We start from the raw sequence: 23451 nt of genomic DNA, 5'->3' as shown, positions 1-23451 counted from the left end.
AAAAAAAGATGAAAAGAGTTAAAAATACATAGAGCTCAAAAGTTTTTGACTGTAGCATGCTAAAGTGGGACAAGACATAAACTATTCTATTTGTTGTGTTCCCACTACCCACTGGAGAAAAAAACTCCAATGATTAAGGAACTAGAGTGGAGAATGAATCATGTGTTATATTATCTTTATAAGAGGAGAATTTGCTCACGCACCTGCATATCCCAAAACTAACTAACTTCACTTCACCAGTTATCAGTCAAAACACTGTGATAAGCCCAGAATCACCACAACAGTGAAGCTTAAAATGTGGGTCCTGGAGACACAGCTCTGCCTCCAGGTCTGTACTCACAACGTAACACTATGAAGAACTTCATGCTGCCACGATTATATATGCAAGAACCAAGAAGTTGTCAAACAGTAACTCCACCCACCTTCTGTGACTTCTCTGCTACCATGAGGACCAAATCAAAGTCATAGGTCCCAAGAGAATGATCATATAATTCATTAACATCTACTAGAAGCAGCAAATACTTCAAGGCCTCTTCAGCACTCACAGCATCAGGAACGGATGGCACATTTCCTGTCAGTGTGTAACAGAACACAACAGAACAAATTCGCTTAGGGAAAAAAACCTACTCACCTAATAACAGAACTACAGAAGGCAAAGAAATTTCCCCCCTCAGAAGTGGCTACAGAGGAATATATACTTTGACTCTTTTGTACACACATTGCATGGCAGCACTCCAAAAAATGGACACAAGCCTTAAAATGGCAGCCCAAAGGCCCATGTCTTAACTTGTGACGTGGCACTGGACCTGGTCAGAACAATCTCTAGATGACTGGGAGACCAGTGACTGTCAAGCCCTGTTAAACGCTCTCCATGAACTGTCTCTACCTTGAAGCTCATGGACTTTCTGCAGCACAATTTCCAGTTCTGGGGTTGTTTTCTTCACATGAGAGGTGAGTATTGATAGGCAGTACCTGAGGTGATAAATGAAAAACACCAGAATGAAAAGGATAAACACAGTAAGGAAGAGCTAGGCAAAAGTTAGCCCATTAACAAGAGCACACGTACTTGTGAGGATTTATGTTCTCCATGGCTGCTCTCATAGCATCACAGACAAGGTCTACCTTTTTCTTGTCAGAATCTCTGGACAGCTGGACCGCGCTGGTGATGAGTGGAGGGTACATGGTCTTTGTGACGTCCTCCTCCCTAAGAGCAGATATGCATTAAAAGATGACTAGCCAAACATGTGTCCTAGCTATGAAACTACTAACATACCCAAGGTATGCTGAGAAAAAATATTAAAATGGCATCTGGAAAGTATTTCTGTAAAAGATATTCATAATTGTTAGAAAATAGAGAAAAACTGAGAAGTGAAAAATGTCCCAAGAGAACTGTTAGTAATGTTTAAAGATATTTTATTCACATAGCGAAGAATGGGTACAGCCTAGGTGCCCTTCAATAGGGGAATGATAAACAAGCTGTAGTATGTTTATACCACAGTGCTCTAGGGAACGAGAAAAAGAACCAAGTTGTGACATGTGCAAAAACATGGATGAATCTCAAGGTAGTATGGTAAAGCTTTACACAGAGAGTAAATGCTGCATAATTCTGCTTATGTAAAGCTGCTGAACAGGCAAAAGTGATCTACAGTGAAAATCTCAAAAAGGTGGGTAGCTAGAGGATGGGAATGAGAAGGAATGCTGGGAAGAGGGGGTCCTCTTAAAAGTTGGAACATGCTAGGCTCTCAAAACCATTCACATGCCTCTGGCTGGGGATTTGCTACATCTGCCCTTAGTAAAGGAAAAGAAAAAGCATAAAGAGAAAAGGCTAGTTCAAAATCCAAATTTCTGTTATGGATTAAAATGTCAGATTACTTCAAGACTACCACAGTCTTTAGCCACTGGGCTCAGACAGTGGTTCAAGAGAAGGAAAGGCCAGACTCACAGACTAGTGTTCATTTGGAAGAAAGGGATGTAATGATCTCCATCACTCCGAATTTGTGTTAAGGGCAGGAAGACTTATCAGTTCAGAAGTTAATCTACCAAGATAATGTATTATGTTTAAATCTGTAAGGTATACATCAGTGATCTCCTACTTAGGTGCCAGTTTTCAAAGAAGTTTTGATGACAGGTCAAGAAAAATGGACTGGGGGCAACTGAGATGAAGGAAAAGCTCTCCATCTTGACAGAGACAGGATACAAGGAAGCTGACATCTATCAAAACTCACTGTGGGACAGTTAGGATCTATGTGTTTCAAAGTAAATCTCACCTCTGGAGGCCCTGTGTACAAAGAACACTCTACTCAACACTATGCCAGGTTAAGTACTGCTAGGTAAGGTGGACTGATGAACACTACTTTTTTGAAATGTCTAGAAACGGTGAATGATGGGTGGGCAGATGGACAAGATAATGCAACTGTAAGAAAACGTGACCTCAAGAATCAAGGTAAATCATAGGATGCTCATTAGGCAATTCTCTTTTCTACATTAAAATTTTATTTCATTAAAAAGTCATCAATTTCATAAGGAAAAGTTTCATAAGTACATTCAAAAGTAATATCCAATAATAATTCTGACTAACATATTTTAAGGTCTTAGTTTTAAACAGGCTGTTTTCAGAATGGGAAAAGAAAAAAATTCCACAAGTGGAATAAGCGTTATCATGGTTAAAATAATAGTGAGCAGTAATTTTTCATCAACTTTAACTATTTGATTTCCTTAACTAAAGGAAAGAAAACTGTGCATGTGATGCTCATGAATTATTTAAAATACTTACTTCAATTCTGTGAAAAACAAATTGATATGATTTACAGAATCTATCTGTCTTATGAAGGTTTCCACATTTTCAAGAAACACCTACCCAAAAAAAAAGAGAGAGACTTCAAATCATTTTAGTTCAAGTCTAAAATAAGCAAAGGTAATACTCTTCCAAAAACAAATGACTTAGAAAATCACCTTAGGATTATGATCATGAATTAGATTGAGATTAATTCTCAGTTTTCTCATGCATTCAAACGCTTCTTTAAACATAAGTCTGTGAAGAGATACAGAATGGATAGAAAAGGCATTTTTACAAAACCAACCCCGGGGCCCAGAATATTATCATAATAATACAAACCAATTATAATGGGATTACAACCCAAATGGAGCTGAGGTCCACTTATTTTTTTTTTTTCAGTAAGTTTTAAAATTTATATATATGGAATATACATAGTAATATAAAATCAATTGTTCATTTTTATACATGCATGCTTGTATGCTTTCTCCTCTCAGGCATAGTCCCTGGAAATTCCCACCACCAAAATCACCCGTGAACCACCACCAGAGCCCGTTGTGCTCTTCTCGTCCCTGTTTTGATTCTTCTTCTTCTCCATCCCTTGCAAAATGTCTCTGACTTATAGTTGCTTGTTAATATTGTTTTTTAAATGTATTAATTATTATTGTAATTTTTTTCCTGATCCCTTATTCGGTTCCTTTATATTCCTCCTATAAATGAAATAATCTGGTATTTTTCTTTTCCTTCTGGTTTATTTCACTAAACCTAATCCCTCTAGCTCCATCCATGTAGCTGCGAATGGCGTACGTTTAGAATAAAGTTTTTTTTAGTACAAAACAGATTCAAACAAATGGTCGTTTCCTTCACAACAGTGGTTCAGGCATTTCTGGGTCCTAGGTCCCTCTGAAAATCTGCCGCAAGCTTCGCTAAGTACACATCTGGGTAAGTACACACCGAAAGAGTTTGGGGCACAATTTCCCTGGGCTCACAGACTACCTAAAGCCCACATGGGTTTCCTTAGGCTAAGAGGTCCCATTTTATATGATGAGCTTACGATTCTCTCTGCTAGAAATGCCTATTATTTATGGTACTAAAATCAAAGTTAAGGGGGGGAAAAACGCATTTGAGAATCTGATTGAAGACACCTGCAACAACTTTTCAGACATTTCTTCAGACTTTGGCTTTAGAGATTTTAATAAAATATATATAATCTTCACACATACGCCATAACAAAGTAACTATTCATGTACATGATACTTACTTGTCCAACCATTTGCGAATCTGAGCTAAAACCAGAGCTCGATGATGAACAACTTCCAAGTTTCCTCTTGGCATCTTAAAGTAAATCAAATCAATGTTTTTAATTAACCAGGAAAAATATTATTTTCTCATTTATTTTTACATAGTTGTTCATTTTGTACAGTGATTGATTTCTCCTCTCAGGTATTATCCCCATAAAATTACCACCAAGATGTCTGTGAACCATCACCTAGACTCTTGTGTTCTTCCCTCTCTGAACAGAAAAAATTTCAGTACCCAGAATACACAACTTTTAAGTCTGCAAACCACAACAACTCTGTACAGTGAGCACACCTGGAGCACAATATTTCATATTTCTCTATTATTCAACACTTAATTTGACTTTCAAGAGAAGTTTCCCTTTCAGCACTACTGGGCCACAGCTCCATTAGTATCCCTTTATATAAAGCTAACAGACAACTTAGCAAGGCTTGTAAGAAATGTAAGAGTCTAAAATACAACCCCTAAGAATTCTGCTTGGTGCTTGCAGCCCAACGACAGGAGAATTAGCGCTGCCGCCCTGCTTACCTGCAATATCAGCTTGGTGTCCTGGGGCACAACAGCGACAATGCGTGAGCCCCTCTCCACCTTCCGCAGAGTTTCCCCGTGAGACGCGTGGCTGCTGCTCAGACCTGCCTGCAATGCTAAAGACACCTCAACTGGGCATCCAGAGGCTCCGTCATGCCAAGCCTCCCTGCCTCCACTGCAGCTGCAGCTGCACAGAATCTAAGCAGAAGAGAGCAATGGACAGCTGGGCACTGCTCTCCCATCAACCTCACGGCCATTAACTTTTCCGGTAAGATCATGCCAGCCCTGCCACTTACCCTCTCTAACAAGTCCTGTTCCACTACCACACGCAGAACTTGGCAACTGATTTTAAAAGCATCGGTAGCTTGTCTATTTCTTACCATTCTCAGGACACTTTAGGCATATTAGTATTTGAGCCCCTGCTTCCAACTGAGAAGGAAGAAACTGGCCTTTTTTGGTTGCTAATTAAAGAAAAATTCACACTTAAAAGGAGCAGAAAGGTGAGTGGAATAGTAGGAAAAATGGAGACAATTTCCTTCTTAAAACCTTGGGGTGGGGTCCTTCAGAGACACAACGGAGAGTGTCCACAGTGAGAAAGGTCATTAAGAAGTTAAAGCACACTGCTAGTGTGGATTTTACAGGGCAGGCAAGTTCAAGTAAAGTATTCATAGGTTATTTAATGAAATTTTTGTTAACTGTAGGGCGTTCTGTTCAAGGAAAACCTCCTTCTCTGGAAGTCTTTGCTAACTGGTGTTGCATTATTTAACTTAACTATTTGAAAATAGAGAATAAGAAAATGAACTCGAAAGGTTTTCCCCAGTGTAGGAGTCCATGATAAAAAGTCCCGTGAAGAACTTACAAAGTCATCAAGACTTCACAAGAAGAGGGGCTATTTTCTATGTCATACAATTAAAACTTACTTTTAAATGAAGCATCTCTCAGGCAGAAACAAAGGCAGGTATGGGAATGCGTCGTCACCAATAAAAACTCATCATACACTGCAAATGATGTGATATCAGAAGCGATCTACAAGGCAAGGGGGGTAAAGGGGAAAGTTAGCTTTGATACATGAAGCCAACTGTGAAAAAGTCCAGCACCAAGCCCAGCCTTGATACCTCAGTGTCATTGATGAAAAAGCGGCATCTGTCAGACAGACCAAGGATGCATTCCTGCAAAGATATATAAATGAAATTACAAGCAAGTCTAACCAAACTGTTAAACCTAACTTTGTTATTATGCATTTCTATTGCCCTGTGATTTTACATCCAAAATCTTATAGCCAGGACTCAGTATAGACATGTAGGATTCTTTAGTCCAGTACAAAATGCAGTAGGATGTCTTCACTCTACCAGTAGGTGGTGTCATTATGTCACCTTCCAGCCCCTCACCACCTCCACGCTGTCACTTCTGATTTCATCCCTTTCCAACCTATTCTCCACTAGGCAATTAGAAGAACCGTTCTAACCATGAAGTGATCACATTATTTCACTGACTAAAAATCAGCAATAATTTCCCAATCTCGAGCAAATGAACAGATCCAAACTGTTATCTCTCCTCCATCACCAGCCACATTGTTTCCATTCTACTTCTTGAGTCAGCTGAGTTATTCCTAACTTCAACTTGTGTAATATTCCTCCTTCCGGAATACTATCCCTTCTTAAAATTTTCTTTTCCTTCACATCTCAGCACATACACAACCACCTCATGTAGCTTTCCAGGGTCACGGAAAGTAGGTCTCCCTATCCTCATAGCTACCATCCTCTAACTAGCCTCCACCCACCTCAGAATTTTCTATATGACACCTAATTTATTTCCTTTGTTCTCCTATGAGAGAGGATAATTATACCTACACTGAGAGATTGTTAATTCCAAAACACAAGGATTAGCCAGCTGACTGGCTTTGTAGCCACCACACTTACAGTACCCTAACATTTGAGGAATAAAGGCTGTTTTCAATTGTATTTCTCTGGTCTCCATGGAATTTAGTAAGACTGACTTGACAGTTCTGCCCACCTGGGGAGAGAAGCAGGCCACCTGTACTGTTCCAAGATTGAATGCATAACCTCCAAGGAAAAGAATAACCACTACAGACTGGCAATCTCTTAACCTTGTTTTATAGATGGAAAAAGTTGAGGCTCAAAAAAGTCTTTTAACTTCTCCTTGTTGCCTATGATACCTGGTTGTGGAGCCCCAGATTCACCTCCAAAGCTCACACTCTTTTATCAAGTACAATCATATCAGTATCTGGGTTACTGCTCTGACAAATTTTCTGCCCTGTGTTAATTTACCTCTCCTCCAATAGTGGCCAACTCAGTCTGTGTGCATGGATAAGGAAATCGAACAGGAAATCCAGCAGGATTCTTCCATGGCTCAACAGTCGGAGACGATGGCTCTGCAGAATCAGCAAAGGAAGTTTATAAAAGCTACTTGCTCTGTGCAAAAAACTGTCAACATCAGCACTTGCTAAAACACTTTCCATGCATTTTGGAGAACCTTCCAAATGTATTTTGGAAACTCACTAGGTTACTATAGTTTATTACAAAAAAAAGAGGTAGGATGCCACCTGCCAATTCTACCCTATTGCTCAGGATTTTGCCAGGGTGGTTAAAAGACCTAAGAATCAATGAGGTATTGATAAGTGCTCACAAGTACATTTTTTTTTAAGACTTATTTTTATTTATTTACACATACAAAAACTGGGGTGAAGGCAAGAGATATGGGGGATGAGAGGGCATACCAAAGACAGAGTGTGGAATAGAACAGGCAGATGTACTGAATGAAATACACTGCTGAGAGGAGCAGTGGGTAAGACAGGAAAGGTCAGCTGCGCCATGTGGGTCACCTCCCTGGATCAAACTCAGGTCATAACTTTGACAGTGCTGAGACTTAACCCCTACGCCACCAGGGAGGCCCACATATTCTTAAGAATTAAACATTTACATAAGCTGTAAACACACTTCCCTGAAATTCTGATACTCACCCCAAAGATACTTAAGTATCTTGCCATCAACCAGTTGCAACACTACTGACTTGTTCTCAGAACTGTAACACAGACTGATCACGATTCCATCCACTATCACAGATGAACTGACAGAAGTTCAGAAAATAAAAAGAGGAGAAGGCATTTTGTGAAAAGAACATTTTTCTCAGTGGTGACATCTTACTGATTTTACAAAACAAAAAAACAATTTTCCTTTGAAATTATACTGCTTATTACAATATGTATTATGTATATACACACACAAAGATAATATATAATATTTATAACATACACAGTATGTACGTTTATAATATACATAACACGTATATTACACATACTATTCACACACAAACACACACACACTATAAACATTTGCAAGCCCAAGCCAAGATAAAGCAATTTTTTGGTCACCTGACACTATTTTCCGCAACACAGTGCTATGCTCTTAAAAGGGTGACTGCCTCTGTGCATTAATGTGGGGAACACTGGGATTGTCATACCTAATACTGAGCTGTCCTTGCTCATCCTCCATCTCAGAAGGGGCCACAGTCAGATGGTGAATGATGGACTGTGGGCCGGCTGGGCTGTGGCTTACAGCCAGGAACACATCTTTTTGGATCCAGGTCAGGAGGCCAAACTTCAGAGGGTTTACTTCCTCATCTTCATCATTCTCAGACTGAATTCTGTTTTAAATATTGAAGAACATCCAAGATATGAACAAAACTCTAAAATGTATGAGATTTTTGGCCCTCCCTGGTGGCGGGGCAAGTTAAAGCACAGCACTAAGAAGCTAAAGTCACTTCTGCATGAGTTTGATCCCTGCCTGCCCCGGAGGAGACCACATGGCTGGCAGAGCTCTCCTGACCTGCCCACTGTTTCCCTCAGCAGTGTACCATCTACCTGTTCTGCTCCCCACTCTGTCTCTGGTGAATCCTCTCTCTGCCCCTGCACCTCTGGTCTATACCCCAGTTCTATATGCATAAATAAATAAATCTTTAACAACAAAAAAGAAAGTATAGATTTTCCTGAATGAAAGAATGAGACACTTTGTACATAGAATGTTTTCCATTTATTTAAAATTAAGTTTCACATACTCCCGACCTGAAGAGAGCACTTCAGGAAACTGACCACGCAAGAGGCTCCCCTGGATCAGGTCCTGCACTAAGAACCCCCCAATTTTTTCCACTGTCACCACTGACCAGCATTCAAACCAGACTCCAGGAATATGCAGGCTCAGTAGAATGGGTCCTTCCCTAAGGACCACACATCAAAATAACTAGAAAGATGGCCTCTCTGCCTTCCTTCTTAAGCATTAGTTCTGCAGACCAAGACACATTTTTGCCACCTCACACAGAAAATACTGGCTACTTCCTGCCCTTGAGCCAAGCAGCAAGTTCCCAGGGCTCGCCCAAGAGGCTGGGTCACTACCCCAATCTTCCACCTAACCCACCTCCCCGAAGTCTCACTCGCTCCAGTGCACTCAGCCCAAGCAGCAGTGTCCCCGCCTCTTCTGCCCACCACCCTCAATGTCCCCAGTCCTCTGCCAATCCTAAATCTTGCTCTTCAAGGATCCAAGTAAGTATTCTTGTTTTTCATGACATCACCTCTTAGTGGCATGGAGCTATTCACTCCATGTATATAAATGTAAGATATTCTCAACTTCCTAGTTTGCTTCACATCTCTGTCCTCTAGTCGTCTCAATTCCGTGTAATGAAATAATTTATGCATATGTTCTTTGAAAACCACTCAGCATTATGAAGGCCGACCAAAACCACACACAGGTTGGATACTTAAATATATTTGTTAGCTACACTGCAGGCATAATGTTAAGTAACCTTATGTATTAAATTCATTTATTTATTCTATCAATTATCAATTATTCTTATTATTTTAGAAATAACTGTTCCCAGAAGGCAGAGCAGAACTGTTTAAGAATTAAAGGCTTATCAAATGCACAGCACCCAGAAGTTCCAAGTACAGGATGAGACACAGAAAGAGGTGCACTAGGTTAGCCATATGTTCACAACCCAAACACCCTCATTTATGTGAGTATATGCAACTCTGTCATCCTACTATCTGTATGTCCAGCTTTCGCACAGGATTTTTCCTAAGAAATAAGGGCTGCCGCAGGCGTGGGTGCTGCCCAGCTTACACCTGGACTCTCCAGTCAACCCTCAGGAGAGGTGGCATTCGGAGGCACAAAGTGATTGACGCCCCCAAGGTGGCTCCCTACCTGTATCTCTTTTCCAGATGAGGCATTCTCAGGGAGACTTGAAATGAATTTCCACCCACAGCTCCCAGTTTCACTGTAGGATCCACACTTGGACCATCACCTAGAAAACAGAAAAACAAATACCATCATAACAGACTATAAACATTTTTCTTGATGCTAAGGTTATGGGGTCCTGCATCCTAGAAGGCCAATCACTTCACAAATAAAGATTCTGGGTAACAGCCAAGCTCCAACCTCTTCTTTAAGTCTCTGCTTGCCTTTTAGGCTTAACCCATACTTACTTTTCCCTTACCATGAACGCAGCAGCAGCAACCTCAGCGCCTCAGCAAGGCCAGGCAGAAGCACTGCCCTCTCCCCCCGGGCTATGCCATTGTCCACAGCCACCTCCCAACAACCTGGGCTCCTCTGACATCCTAAACACTCAATTAAAGGGCAGTCTCCATTCTTGACCAAGTTCATCCAACACACAGAAGCCAGTACGATTCTTTTAAAAACTCAGAGTACTGCCCTCCTCTGCTGCAAGCTCTTCAGTGCTTTCTGAGGATGTAGAGTAAACACCAGACATCTTACTCGAATCTTTGAAGCCAGCAAAGTCTCTGCTTTCTGACCCCTTCCCCCAGTTTCCCCTCATCTGCTCTGTTGCAGCATGCTAATCCCTGACTGCTTGCTAAGCACAACTGGCAACTGGCAGTTGCATGGAACATTCCTACCCCAGGTATTTGCAGATTTCCATGATTCCAACCAGGTCTCTGCCTAAATGCTGTCTCCAAAGAGAAAACTTCCCTGACCACCCTAAAGACCAAAGCCACCTTCTTCCAGCAGGCCCCGATCAAGCTCTCTTATTAATCTCTACCTCTATCGCACTTGCCATGTGGTAGATTTTTTATTTAAAATCTTTCTCCCCAGCTAGAATACAAATTCTACAAAGGTAAGGATGGAGGTGGAGTGGGAGGGTACTTTAAAAAGTTTAAAGAGTACTTTAAAAAGCAGTTTTCTTTTGCATTTTCTGACTGACCTGTGAACACATTTTTTTACACTATTAGAAAAAAAAGCAGTTTAAATCGGGTTGCCCAGTTGTCCCTCTCCCCCCATCTGCAGGGGTTATGTTCTAGGTCCCCAGTGGCTGCCTGACACTGTGGACAGTACCTAACTCTTAGGTCTACACAGTATGTTTTCCCCTACAAGTACAGGCAAAGGTAATGAAAACTGCAAAACATTAAAGATGCATTAAAATAATATGCTATTTCCAGTGCTGTTATTCTTAAGTAACTCACTCAGGTTTAATAAAATAAGTTGTTCTTATAAGCCAGAACAGGCTTGGAAAATAAAACCCAAAACAAATCACCCAAAAAGCCAAATAATTATCATAATGATGATGATGTTAAGTATGAACTTCAAAATTAGGTATTAAGAAGTTGGTGACTAGAAAACACCAAACTATCATTTGCTCTTGTGCAGAAAGGGACCTGATTCACAACACTTGGTAACAGTTTTTGAACATACCACATTTATAAACAGAAATCTGGTTACTGGCATCTAGGACAGCAAGGTCGTTACTCTTTTCAGGGTGTGCTGAGAACGTGACTTGATTGACAGGATGCGGGAGCAGCAGTTGGTAGGAGCTCATGGGAGGTGGAACCACAGCCTGCCGGAAGACTGTCACCAACACCCGGTCTGCCGTGAGAGAGAAGAGCAGATGGTTTAGACGAATCGATGACCATTTCTAAAGCATCTTGGTAGCACAAGAACACTAACTCAATACGGTGGTAGAAGATACACAGTAATTTTTAAGGAAAATTCTGGGGTTTTTCTCATGAATACAACTTACACACAACATAAGGGAAGAATGTTAGCATCTGCCTGCATCTGGCTACTCTCACCTGCACTTGGAGGCTGCAGGAGCCAGGGATAAGAGAAGAAAGCCAAGAGGGCAGAGTTCTTGTAAACCTGGGCCTGCCACCAACTAGACTAAAGCAAGGAAATCAATCCCTGTGAAATCCTTACAGCACTTCCCAATGTTGGGTTTGTATATATGATTAAGTCTTCCATATAGAACAGAAATGACTATCAGTATATGGCCACTACACAGACCATGAACTAGTACACCAACTCACATTACAATTTCAGAAGCAAGTTTTCCTTTATGTTATGAGCAATAAGTAAACTATATTTAGGTGACTGCTCTCTCCAGTTTCCTTGCTCTCAATTAAAAAAAAAAAAAGCCTTTCAACCCTATTGTAAAACACTAGCCTGGTCCTCATGAGAAAGTGGCCTGTGACTACTGGCTAGTATTAACAGAAGACAAAGCAGCACAGGCAGAAGTATATGTAAATCTATGTCAAGGGGAAAAAATTAACACGCTCAACACTGCAAGACCACCTATCTTCCTCGCCCCCCAAGGTCAAAACTTCTAACGTTTTCAAAGATCAAACAAGCAAATATGTGAAGGCCATGGATGCAGCATGACAGGAACTGGAGGATGGGGAGAGGGGTGAGGAGGAGGACCTACGAGAGTACATGTCCCGTCAAACACGAATAAGTAAAATAAGCCAAGTGACCAAATAAAAATTCCCCAGTGTTTTAGTCCCACCACCACCTTGTCAGTGCTGGTCTCGGACCCTACGGCCTCAGAACACCTGCCAGCTGCTTACTTCCATCAATGACAGCCACGTTGGCCATGTCACTGCCGTTTTCTCCTGCGCTCCTATCAGTGGTCCAGTGCCAGTCATAGCAGAGGTAGTGCCAGCCCTGACAGAGAACATGCAGCCGGTGCGGCGTTACTGGGTCCCACATCAGAGACACGATCTTGCTCTTCCCGCAGGTGTTGAAAGGCAGACTTTGTTTGAGGTACCAGTGATAATTTCCAACAGTCCAGAGCTGAACTGCAGCGAAAATGAAAGAAAGGCAGTGAGAGGCCAGAGGACCAGTCTTCATATCACCTTCTGGGGGGCAATCTTTACTTTCTCAAAAGGCTCATCTAACTCAAACTCTTCACTAATCCAATATTAACAATAATTGTTAAAAGATAATTTTTCACAGTGATAAAATATCAAACATCGATAAGATCATAAGTGCATGCTTATTTTAGCCTTCATCTTCAAACTTCATTATCATGTGAAAGAAGACCATAGAACTGTTTAGTGAGTTTTTTCCCATGAAAATTTTAGGAGAAAACACGTATCATAATTGTATATTTTAGTTATAATAAGAAATACACATAAAAACTTAGAAACAAGAACATTTCAGTCTTTATATAGAGGAACATAATTATCCTCTCCTTTTTATCGCTTTATCTTTTCCCCTAGTGTTTTCACATTTATATATACATATATACACAGTGAAAAATACATATTTACACAATTTGAAAGCTATATTCTTATATGTAATCCAATTTTTCTTTTACTTACATGGTATTCCCCTGACTGGTATTTCAATTTCCTGCAATGACACCATCCAGGAAGACACAATACTGATAACGTTATTAGTGGTGGCTAATTTTACAGAGCTAGGCTATGATGCCATGTTGGTCAAACACTAGTAAGGATGGTGCTAGAACATATTCTGAAGATGTGATTAACATCTAGTCAGTTGATTTTAAGTAAAGCAGATTATCCCCATAATGTGGATGTGTCTCATCCAAGGAGTTCAAGGCCTTAAAAGCAAACACTCAGGTCTCCCAGAGAAGAAGGAATCTGCCTCAAGACTGTGTAACACAGAATCCCTTCTCAGGGTCCACAAGTGGGCAGGTCTGTCCTACAGCTTTCAGACTTACTATTAACATCAACTCTTACCTGAATTTCCAGTCTACCAGCTTATCCTGGTTCTATTTTTCTAAAGAAACATGACTGAAAACCATAAGTAATCAACACCTAACCACTAACCACTCAACCCCAAAGCTACCTTTGACTTTGTTAAAGACTAAGTGGAAGAAATGAGGGTAACTCCACCTCTCCTATCAAGTACGTTTTATGGAACATAAGGTTGAGAAACTAAAGCCATCTTACCATAGGATTTTAGAGTGGAATTTTCTTCCTTCTGAAGGTCTTCCACCCACACTGCAAGCACAGTAGAATCTGCATTCCATAGCAGGTCATTCACCTGGTAGTGGAAAAAAGTCTGTTATTAGCCATGAGCTATGTATTTACTTGAAAATCTTTATGATGCCTGAATCTCCTGTTCTCACAAATGAAGAAAATCTCATTATTTGATTTCAACCCTAGTGGTAAATTACTAACCCACAATCATTGAGTAATTCTACTAAACATGCCATTATATGTAAATGACTTAAAAGTTCATTATCTTTAAATACTAAAAAAGACTCAATAGACTTAACCACAAATACAAGGTTACATTTTAAGGGAATCAGGGAAACTGGACTATGAATGGGTATTGGTAATACAAAGGAATTTTTGCCAATTTTGGTGAGATTATAATGGCGGTGATATAAATAAAAAAGTTCTTAACTTTTAGAAGTTAACATTAAAAATATGATTTCTAAAAATAACCTCTAGATAGTAATTCCACAAGGGCCTCCTGGTGGCACAAGGGTTAAGTCTCAGCACTATGAAGCTCTCCACAGCCACAGAACAAGTTCAATCCCCGGCCAGGGAGCTGATCCACATGGCACAGCAGACCTCTCCTGCCTCACCCACTCTTTCCCTCAGCAGTGTATTTCAGTAGATCTGCCTGTCCTGCTCCCCACTCTGTCTCTGGTAAATCTTCTCACCTTCTACACCTCTGTCCTACAAACCAGTTCCTGTATGCATAAATAAATAAATCTTAAAAAAATAATAATTCTGTAATATGCCTGTTGAAAATAAGTAATAGGGGCATAGGAGTTCATTCAACCCTCTCCGCTTTTACCATGTTTACATTCTACTTAATTAAGGAGCACCATTTGACGTGTTTCTGCTCCAACAGGATTCATAATGATACATAAACTGTTTCAGATTTAAGTGTTCTTAATGAAAAATACCTTCATCATTGGAAGAATTACATTTTTGCAAAATAAAATAATAAAAACTAACATTTCTATTTTCTCTGTTTTACCCAGGATGGAGAAGGAATGCCATTTCTTTTTCGTAAGTTTTCTAAGCTTAAGAAAACTTCTTTTTCATTAAAAAATTTCCAATTACAAGTCACTATTTTTATCACCTTCTACTCTGCAGTTTCTATTTATACAACCATGTCAAATATAAGCCCTCTCTATTGCTGTGGCAAGTCCTCAGAATTTGATGGTGAGGTAATTTCAGGACCTACCTTTACTTCATCTTTGAGGAAAGGAAGTGTAAACTGCCCATGGAGAAGTCCATTTTTTTCAAAAAAAACAACATCCTGTTGGTTGGGCTTATCTTGCGTAGATGCAATCAAACTGCCTGAGGGCCTTAAAGCAAACCCAGAGTTAAGACATCTGAGAGTTCATAAGGCTAGCTACAAACAAGATCAAATTCAGAGAAACAATTTTGTCAGCCAAAACCAATCCCCCCATCTATTCAAAGAAGTAATACTTCGTGTCTCCTGGCAACAGTCACTAGCCCACCTGCCAAGAGGAAAGAATGCCTCTTCTCATTTTCAATGCCTCCACTGCCCAGCCTCATGGATTTAGACTGCACTTAGATGACTTTTTTAAACTACCAATTTAAATCACTCCATCTCTTAAATACATCATGTCTTGCAAGCAGTGAAATACAAGGCCTCCCTGGTGGCATGCTATCAAGTTCTCTGCCCTATCAAATTGTCGCCAGCCACTGTGGCTTGACTTCCATCCCGTCACGGAGCTCACACACACACAAGTTGCAGCATATCTCTCCAGTACCGCCTGCTGCTCCCCCCTCAGCAGGTATATGTCAGTAGCTTCACCTATTCTGTTCCCCACTCTGTCTCTAGTGAATACTCTCATCTCCCACACCTCTTGGCCTACACCCCAGTTCTTGTACTTAAAAAGTAAATATATCTTTTTTGCAAGAAAAACTGTTTCTCCTTCAATTACTTCAGCAAATATCCTATGCTTAGATAGGTTCCATTAAGATTTCTTGATGTTACTCTATCACCTCATCTTGTCTATAACTGCTTACAGTTTTTATTCAGATATATGTCTTTTTGCTCTAGCGTCTAACTGCCAAAAACTGGTGGGGAAAAAAGGTGTCTACAACTTAAAGACCTAAGGCTTTGCATACAACAGGGGCGGCTATGGCTGAGAAGATATTGCTAAGCCAGATCAGGTGGCCACACATCCAGGCAGGCAGTGACTGTGTGGAACCAAGGTGAACTAGGCCCAAATCTAGCCTGCAGATTCCTCAGCAAGCAGAGCCTTTCACATGGGGGGCTGTGCTGTAGAAAAAAGCTCTCTTCTTGGCTTTCATCAGAGCTTCACTTAGCCCTTCAGAATGTGACTTCCCTTTTCAGTGCCAATTGCTGTTTTATGTGGTGGCTTCATATTGGCCTGCCAAGCCTTGCTCAATGTGTGAACAATGTGAAAAAGTTCTGTGAGAACAATCTCTTGTGATGAACTTCTACCATTCAAATTCAATTCAGACTTCTAAAAGAACAAAAGACACAGACTGACATCCAAATGAGAAAAATATCCTTTCATGTTGCTAATACCTCTATTCAGAGGGTACCAGAAGCTCACAATCCAGTTCTAAGAAATTCTCTAAGAAAACCCAAAGTTTCTTCTCCCACTTACTTCCAAGCCAGAGCAGGTCCCAGTCCAGCCACAGGCTCACTGGTTGACTGGAGAGCAAACTCTCGATTCCAAACTCTGACCTTCCGGGCCCCTGTGCAGCAGACACAGACAAAGCATTATGATGCATGAAGCGAGATCGCTCACTTTCTCTGCCAATAAAAAACTGTCAGAGTCAGTTATATTAAACTTGCTAAAGTTTATATCCACCACAGGTAGGGGGAGCTGGACCAGATGGCCTCAAAGAAATCGTTTAATTCCCAGCTCTACATTCATTGAACATCAATAGCCTAGATATGAAAGTAGAGAATAATCCTCAAACCAAAAAAAAAAAAAAAAAAAGCACCTTTGAATTCAATAAGATTTTAAAACTCTTTTACCTTCAATTTACTTCCATACCTGTCTCTGGGCAAACAACACTCACAGCAAATAATTGCCCATCACCACGCCAGGTAACTTGTGTTTTATGGTCATCCCAGGGCAAAGCAGACTCGAGCTAAAGAAAGGAAGAAATAGAAATGCTACTGGCAGCCTTCAATGGCTCATAATAAATTCTGCCCCAGACTGTTAAATTTATATCTGTCCATGCTATCTAGAAAACAGTTTTACAGAATCTTTATTAACCCTTCTAGAAGATGCTTTGGCCCAGAAATCATCAAGAAAAGAAAAACCAAATTCAAAACAAAATCCTATTCTGGGCATTAAAATGAAAGGTGGTCAAGGGGGGGAAAAAAAAGGAGAGATAATAAATAAACAAACAAATAGCATTTCAACAGTGGGAAAGAACTCTCCGTAGATGTAGATATTAAAAATAGTGACATAACCACAATAAGGAGATAAGTGTTCTGTCTATCTACATATAAGCAGGTAGAATTCTGCTTTTTCAATTATTGAGAAAGCTTCACAATAGCACAAGAGAGTGAAGGGGAAAGAAAGCTGGGTAGGGAAGAACCAGAGGTCACCAAGGTAGCAGCAATGATCAGCATCTGTGCTCTGTAGCTGGGAGCAAGGCAAGTCTTTGATGCCACCTTATCTCCATCAGGACCTTGAAGATGAAAACTAACTCTGCCTGTGGGGGGCAATCGATCACCTGGGCAAACATCACATGCCAGTGCAGCTGAGTGGAAATGTGCTGGCAGCACAGCCAGCGCTACTGGGAACAACACAGGCAAGCCAGCAAGCATCTGCTCAGTGAACCGCCCTGTAGTAGAGACCACAGACTGACTCTAAGGAAGGTCTACGGCGAGTTTTGCAGAATGCTGCTGGAAATAATTAAGGGCAGAGAAAGTCAATGGCAAGCAATGCATTATTGATTCGCCCTTCCAGAAAGGCAGTTTTTGGAAATTTCTAAATAGGCTACAAATACACATGCCTCCACTTGCTCAGGCTTGAGTTGTGGCGTAATTATCCCTAGTTGCTCTTTCATACCTCACACCTGATCTATTATGAAGACATTCTGCAGCTCTACCTTCAAAATGTAGCCAGAAAGAAAAAACAAAGGGAACATTAAAAAAATCTCTCAAGTAAACACATGAAGTAGTAAAGTACACATGCAGATGACCAGCTAGGAAATCAGGACAGCAGCAAGGAAGAGAGAGACGGGTATTTCGTGTCTGCCTGTAATAGCTTATTTTTAAAATTTAATGTAGATAATAATATTTATTCTAACATTGAATGACAAAGCAACTTGGAAAAAAAGAGGATCTCTCTAGGATGAGTCATTCCCTGAAGGCTCCAAAAAACTACTGTTTTCCTAAAGCAGAGGAGATCTGTCGATCATTAATCTTTATCTCAGCACCTAAGTTCCTGGTGTTCTGGAGGCAGAATTTCTATTTCTCCCACCAAGGCACCTCACAGAGCAACCTTACCGTTTGCACCTGAAAAGCCGCTTGCCTGCCCTCTGATCCGTGGAACTGTGTCTCCTTCCGGCCCCATCCAACAGTGATAAACTTACCTAGGGAATAATAATTGAGAATTTGCAAGCCAACCAATAAGTTAAATAAAATCAGCTCATTGCTATTTTTCAGTAAGTTAGTCACTGCCAATCACTTAGGTCATCTGAGTGCTTTCAACAAATTGATCAGCAGTCAACATTTGAAAAACCTACATTCTATATTACATGTGGCAGTGAGTCTGAAAAATCTGAAATACCCTTATTTTAGAAAACATTTTATTGCCATCTTAAATATTCCAAATGCTCTTAATGAGAGTCAGCACTTTACAAAGAAGTAGAATAAAACATGAAGAATTTACATGATATACATTGGTATAGAACAAAGTATAAAAATCAAGATAAGAGGTACTAATAAAATCCTGATTATAAGCAACAAGCCACTAATGTATCCATTCTCCCCACTACCCCACTACATAGAAGAGACTAAAGACGACATGTCCTAAGTGGCAGTGGTCAAAATTGAAACAGGGCTCTGGGGCCTCCCTGTTGGCACACAGGGTTAAGTCTCAGCATTATGGAGCTATTGGCAGCTACTGCTGCACAAGTTCTACCCGGACCAGGGAGCTGACCCACATGGCGCAGCAGACCTCTCTTGTCCCACCTGCTGCTCCCCTCAGCAGTGTATTTCAGTGCATCTGTCTATTCTGCTCCCCACTCTCTCTAGTGAGTCCTCTCACCCCTGCCCACCTTTGTCCAACATCCCAGAGTTCTTATATGCATAAATAAATCTTAAAAAAAAACAGAGCTCCTCCCTTCCAGGCTGGGGTTCTTTCTAAGTCATAAGGCTTCTATTACATGAAACATAAAGCTGGACTTGCTGAACCAATGCAACTCTGCAGCCACATGCAAGGGATACAGTGAAACATCCCTGAGAGCATCAGTCACACCAGGGCCCAACACCTTCCTCCTGCCACTGATTTTGATTCTGATGAAGCAATCTGTTTAAACACAATTTTCTACAAATTTTGGGTCAACATGACCATTTCCTCTCTCTCCACTTGGGCACACCCACGTGCAGTGGACCCGCAAACATATCTAGCTGCTGGGCGCAAGTTCCAGTTCCCACCCTGGTGTGCCCCACCAGGCTTCCGCAGAACTTCCCAGTGGAATCAGAAAATGAGAGACTGACTGGCAAACCTACACTATGTCCACTTCAACTTTTACTGAGACAGAACATTCCTTTAAGTGTTATGTGTAACTGCCTTCACAGTACAACAGCAGTTAAGCAACTGCGACAGAGATCATATAGCCTGCAAAGTTGATAAAATTTACTAAGTCCTGTACAGAATAAAGTTTGTCAACCCCTGGGTCGACACTCCACAGAGTGACTTTCTTTTAACTGATAAATATATTTCTAAGACCTAACACCCTAACTTGAACTCCACTCGCTCCTTACTCCACTGGGCTTCTTGAGAGTAAGCTGGTGGCCAGTGCACTGTTTATGACATGCGGTCACATCTGCGACTGTCTGTGATGCTGACGGCTGTAGAGTTCCACCCCATATCCTAGACTCTTCTAGTCCCTCAGTGCTCGAGTTCATCTACTGCCGAGACTGTAAAGACTCCCTACATCCCAGTGATGCCCAGGCCACAGTGCCAGCCTTCTGCGCTGCAGCCCTTCCTCTTTGCGAGCTTCATAGGATGACTCCACGTGGCCCTTACACAAACCTCTGCTAGGAGCCACCGCCCACTGCAAAGAGACCAGCTACTCCCCCACTACTCCCACCACTCCCCCACTACTCCCACCACCTGAGCTTCAGCTGGAGTCCCAGCGCTTTCTCCTCCACCTTCCACACTCTCTTATTTCTCAAACTGGCTCGGGCAGGTTGGAGTCCAAACACAGACATCCCAAATGTTTTTCTCAGATAATTAAAAAAATGTACTCCTCGGGCCCTCCCTGGTGGCACAGCGGGCTGGAGCACAGCACTGAGAAGCTAAAGCCACTTCCGCATGAGTTCGATTCCCGCCTGCCCGGGAGGTGACCACATGGCGCGGCAGACCTCTCCTGACCCGCCCGCTGCTCCCCTCAGCAGTGTACTTCGTCCATCTGCCTGTTCTGCACCCCACTCTGTCTCTGGTGAATCCTCTCACCCTCCACATCTCTGGCCTGTACCCCAGTTTTATATGAATAAATAAATAAATCTTTAAAAAAAAAAAAATGTACTCCTCACCACTGAAAATTAGTTTTTCCTGAATTCACCCTCTCTTCTACAGTTCGCCTGGATTCCTGCAGCAACCACCTATTTGATCACCCAGCCTCCAGGCTGTTTCTCACTCCACCAATCGATCAACTGTATATCATCAACAATCACCTATACCTCAATGTCCAAATTCCCTACCAAGCTTAATTAAGACCCATGTGTTCATTTGATTCTTAACTTCTGTCCTGTTGCCAGGCAATACTGAGGTACTCACAGCTGCCTGGGAAGCCATGACTCAGGCAAGGCTTCTACGACACATTCCTGCCTGGGGAACTGATGATTCATTTGTGTAGACCACTGCCCCACCTCAACCTCCCTTGACCAATCCCAGTTCAGCCAAGGCTCAGTGCAAGTCGGCCTCCACAGCGAAGCCTTCTGACTGCACTGCTCCTTCCCTTCCCTGATGCCGCTCTAGTCCCTGTACATCATTTAACTACTATACTAATGAAAATTACCAAACACACTGCTAATTTCATAGCAACACTCAAAAGTTATTTTCAAACAAATTGTTTTTGAATGAGTATTAGTCTTCTAAATGCTTCTGAATTTGTGGAACAAAAAGCTACGCGATGAGATTGCAGCAACTTAAAATACTTTCTTCCCCCTCTCCCTTCCCTTAACCAGGCCGTTACCTGTAACCTCAAGTTGGCCAGAACTTCTTACACTCAATAAGCATCTCCCTCCCTCCTTCAATACTCCCACAGTCTCAACTCCAAAATACCACAGTTAAATTAAATCATAGCAAGAAAACAATCTGAGAATTATTTTTCCCATGAAAATGCAGGCTTGGGTCTATCAGCAGAAACAAAAATAAGCCTTCTAAATCACTTGTTTTCTCCCCAAAATTTCACCCTAGAAGTACTCTTATTCTAATCAGCACAGTTCCTTTCATTCAACTTCCAGCCTAGGCCTTTGCTGAGGTCTGGGCAATAACCTTCTCAGGAATCCTTAGCACAGGTATGTGTCTATTGCCCAGGTCAATGACAAAGTCAATTCTCAGACAGAAGAGTCAGATCTGGGATGGGCTAAAGGAACTGGACTGTTAGTAAATAAAACTATAAGCTTCATGGTTCTTTGGGTTTATGAGTGGCTATTAGCATGTAAGAAAATGGCCAAACCTGAGCAGAAATTCACATCACAAAATATTTCAAAGCTATACTCACTTTCACCAAAATCAGCCTGGTGAATTTGCTGTTCCATGATTGGCTCAAAGTCTTTTGTCATCATAATTAGGGACTGTTGACCTTGAAAGAGCACAAACAAGAATGATTTTGTTTTCATGGACCAAATTTGCCATCCCCTAAGTGTCTATGACACTATAAACTACAGAGCTGGAGTGGAGAAGTTTATAGTCAGAATAGAGTAGAAAAAAAGTCATGCTAATGTTCTGGCTCTCATTGAAGAAAATCAAAAAAACTCTCGACAGAATAAGCCACCAGGTGCTGCTTCTCTGCTACTGATACATGAACCAGCATGAAGGCCCACAAAGTCCTCTGTTGACTTTCACACTTTTATCATCAAGGGCCTTTTTTAAATATTCCTCACAAGGGTGCAAGTTTACAGAAACTCATCCCAATGAAGAGACTTAGAGAAAAAAAGCAGTACCTGAGAGCTTGTAAGAGTGCTTAAAAGAGCAGTAGGATAGTTTTAGAATCTGTTCCTGAACAACTCTTCCTTGAAAGCTGGCAGAATAAATACTGCTGACATTTCTAACTATGGGCTTGGTAGTATCTTCAGGTTTTAGGACTTTGAATCCCATTTCCAACGATTGAAAAGCTAAATGAGTCCATTTTTAAAACAATTTACTGAAGGGTAAAACTTAAGTAAAAAAGGTGTCATACTTCAAAGCCCGAGCTAAGGACCAGTGACAAGCCTACCTGTGGCAAGAAGCACCAGCTCCTGGTCAGGACTCCAACTCATGACAGAAATGCCGCTGGCAACGCTCCCAACACATTCCAGCTAAGACAAGAGAAAAATGCTGAGAGATTTCAAAATACCAACATCTGGGTAAATAATGACTACAGCCTTAATCAAAACAATTAAAAACACAACATGCAAATGTTTATTCAACAAACATATATTAAGGTATTAAGAAGTGTTAGGTATTATGAAAATAGGCATAACATAGGGCTGGAAGTGACTAAGGCTACACCATTATCCCAGAGCTGGCTCACGAAGGAGATAAAAAAGTGACTCTCCAGGGGCACAAGGGGTTTAGTCTTACACTATGAAGCTATCAGGAGCCACTGCAGTGTGAGTTCGATCCCCAGCCAGAGAGGTGACCCACATGGCACAGCCACAGCAGACCTGTCCTACCTCGCCGGCTGCTCCCCTCAGCAGTGCATTTCATCAATCCACCTGTTTCATTCCCCACTCTGTCTCATGAATCCTCTCACTGCCTGCACCCCAGTTCTTGTATGCATAAATAAATAAATCTTTTTTAAAAAATCAACCGCAACTAGAGCAATAAGAAACAGACACATAGGAATGTTGGGGAGAGAGAGGAATGAAATTAAAACACATAATGAAAGGTCTCATAAGACACAAGCAACATGGATTCTGTATTACAGAATAGGGAGGATCAGCACCTGAACTTAATAATAAAAAAAAAAGGTCTAAAATGTTTTGAAAGTAAAAGCATACTTCTAAATTTGAGAAACACTAAGTTGTACTTGATGGTTTTGATACTTGTCACCATTGACCGAAAGATCTATTACTGCATTAAACAGAATGGTTAAAAGCAAAGTTATCAAATTTAGGGCTTAAATATCCTCCAACAACTGTAGAACTATAGCTTAGTTA

General features: G+C 41.1%; 1 protein-coding gene across 1 annotated transcript in view; it reads right to left on the bottom strand.

Annotated features, from left to right (window-relative positions):
* IKBKAP (inhibitor of kappa light polypeptide gene enhancer in B-cells, kinase complex-associated protein) overlaps positions 1-23451 on the bottom strand; it is a 44637-nt gene that overhangs the window by 16801 nt on the left and 4385 nt on the right. The window contains exons 4-25 of the mRNA XM_004677448.2: positions 22527-22608; positions 21813-21893; positions 18364-18449; positions 16895-16991; positions 16499-16589; positions 15073-15196; positions 13818-13911; positions 12465-12695; positions 11317-11487; positions 9814-9913; positions 8081-8263; positions 7581-7687; positions 6889-6992; positions 5716-5769; positions 5521-5626; positions 4601-4716; positions 4035-4108; positions 2953-3031; positions 2774-2853; positions 1067-1204; positions 887-972; positions 423-571 (exon numbers count right to left, since the gene is read on the bottom strand). Of these exons, the coding sequence (XP_004677505.1) occupies positions 423-571; positions 887-972; positions 1067-1204; positions 2774-2853; positions 2953-3031; positions 4035-4108; positions 4601-4716; positions 5521-5626; positions 5716-5769; positions 6889-6992; positions 7581-7687; positions 8081-8263; positions 9814-9913; positions 11317-11487; positions 12465-12695; positions 13818-13911; positions 15073-15196; positions 16499-16589; positions 16895-16991; positions 18364-18449; positions 21813-21893; positions 22527-22608 (2433 nt within the window). The remainder of the gene's footprint in view (positions 1-422; positions 572-886; positions 973-1066; positions 1205-2773; positions 2854-2952; positions 3032-4034; positions 4109-4600; positions 4717-5520; positions 5627-5715; positions 5770-6888; positions 6993-7580; positions 7688-8080; positions 8264-9813; positions 9914-11316; positions 11488-12464; positions 12696-13817; positions 13912-15072; positions 15197-16498; positions 16590-16894; positions 16992-18363; positions 18450-21812; positions 21894-22526; positions 22609-23451) is intronic.

This window comes from Condylura cristata, unplaced genomic scaffold, assembly GCF_000260355.1.
Source record: "Condylura cristata isolate star-nosed mole 26May11 unplaced genomic scaffold, ConCri1.0 scaffold00006, whole genome shotgun sequence".
Classification (NCBI taxonomy): domain Eukaryota; kingdom Metazoa; phylum Chordata; class Mammalia; order Eulipotyphla; family Talpidae; genus Condylura; species Condylura cristata.
The sequence above is the reverse complement of the archived record's forward strand: the minus strand, read 5'-3'. Positions and strand labels throughout refer to the sequence as shown.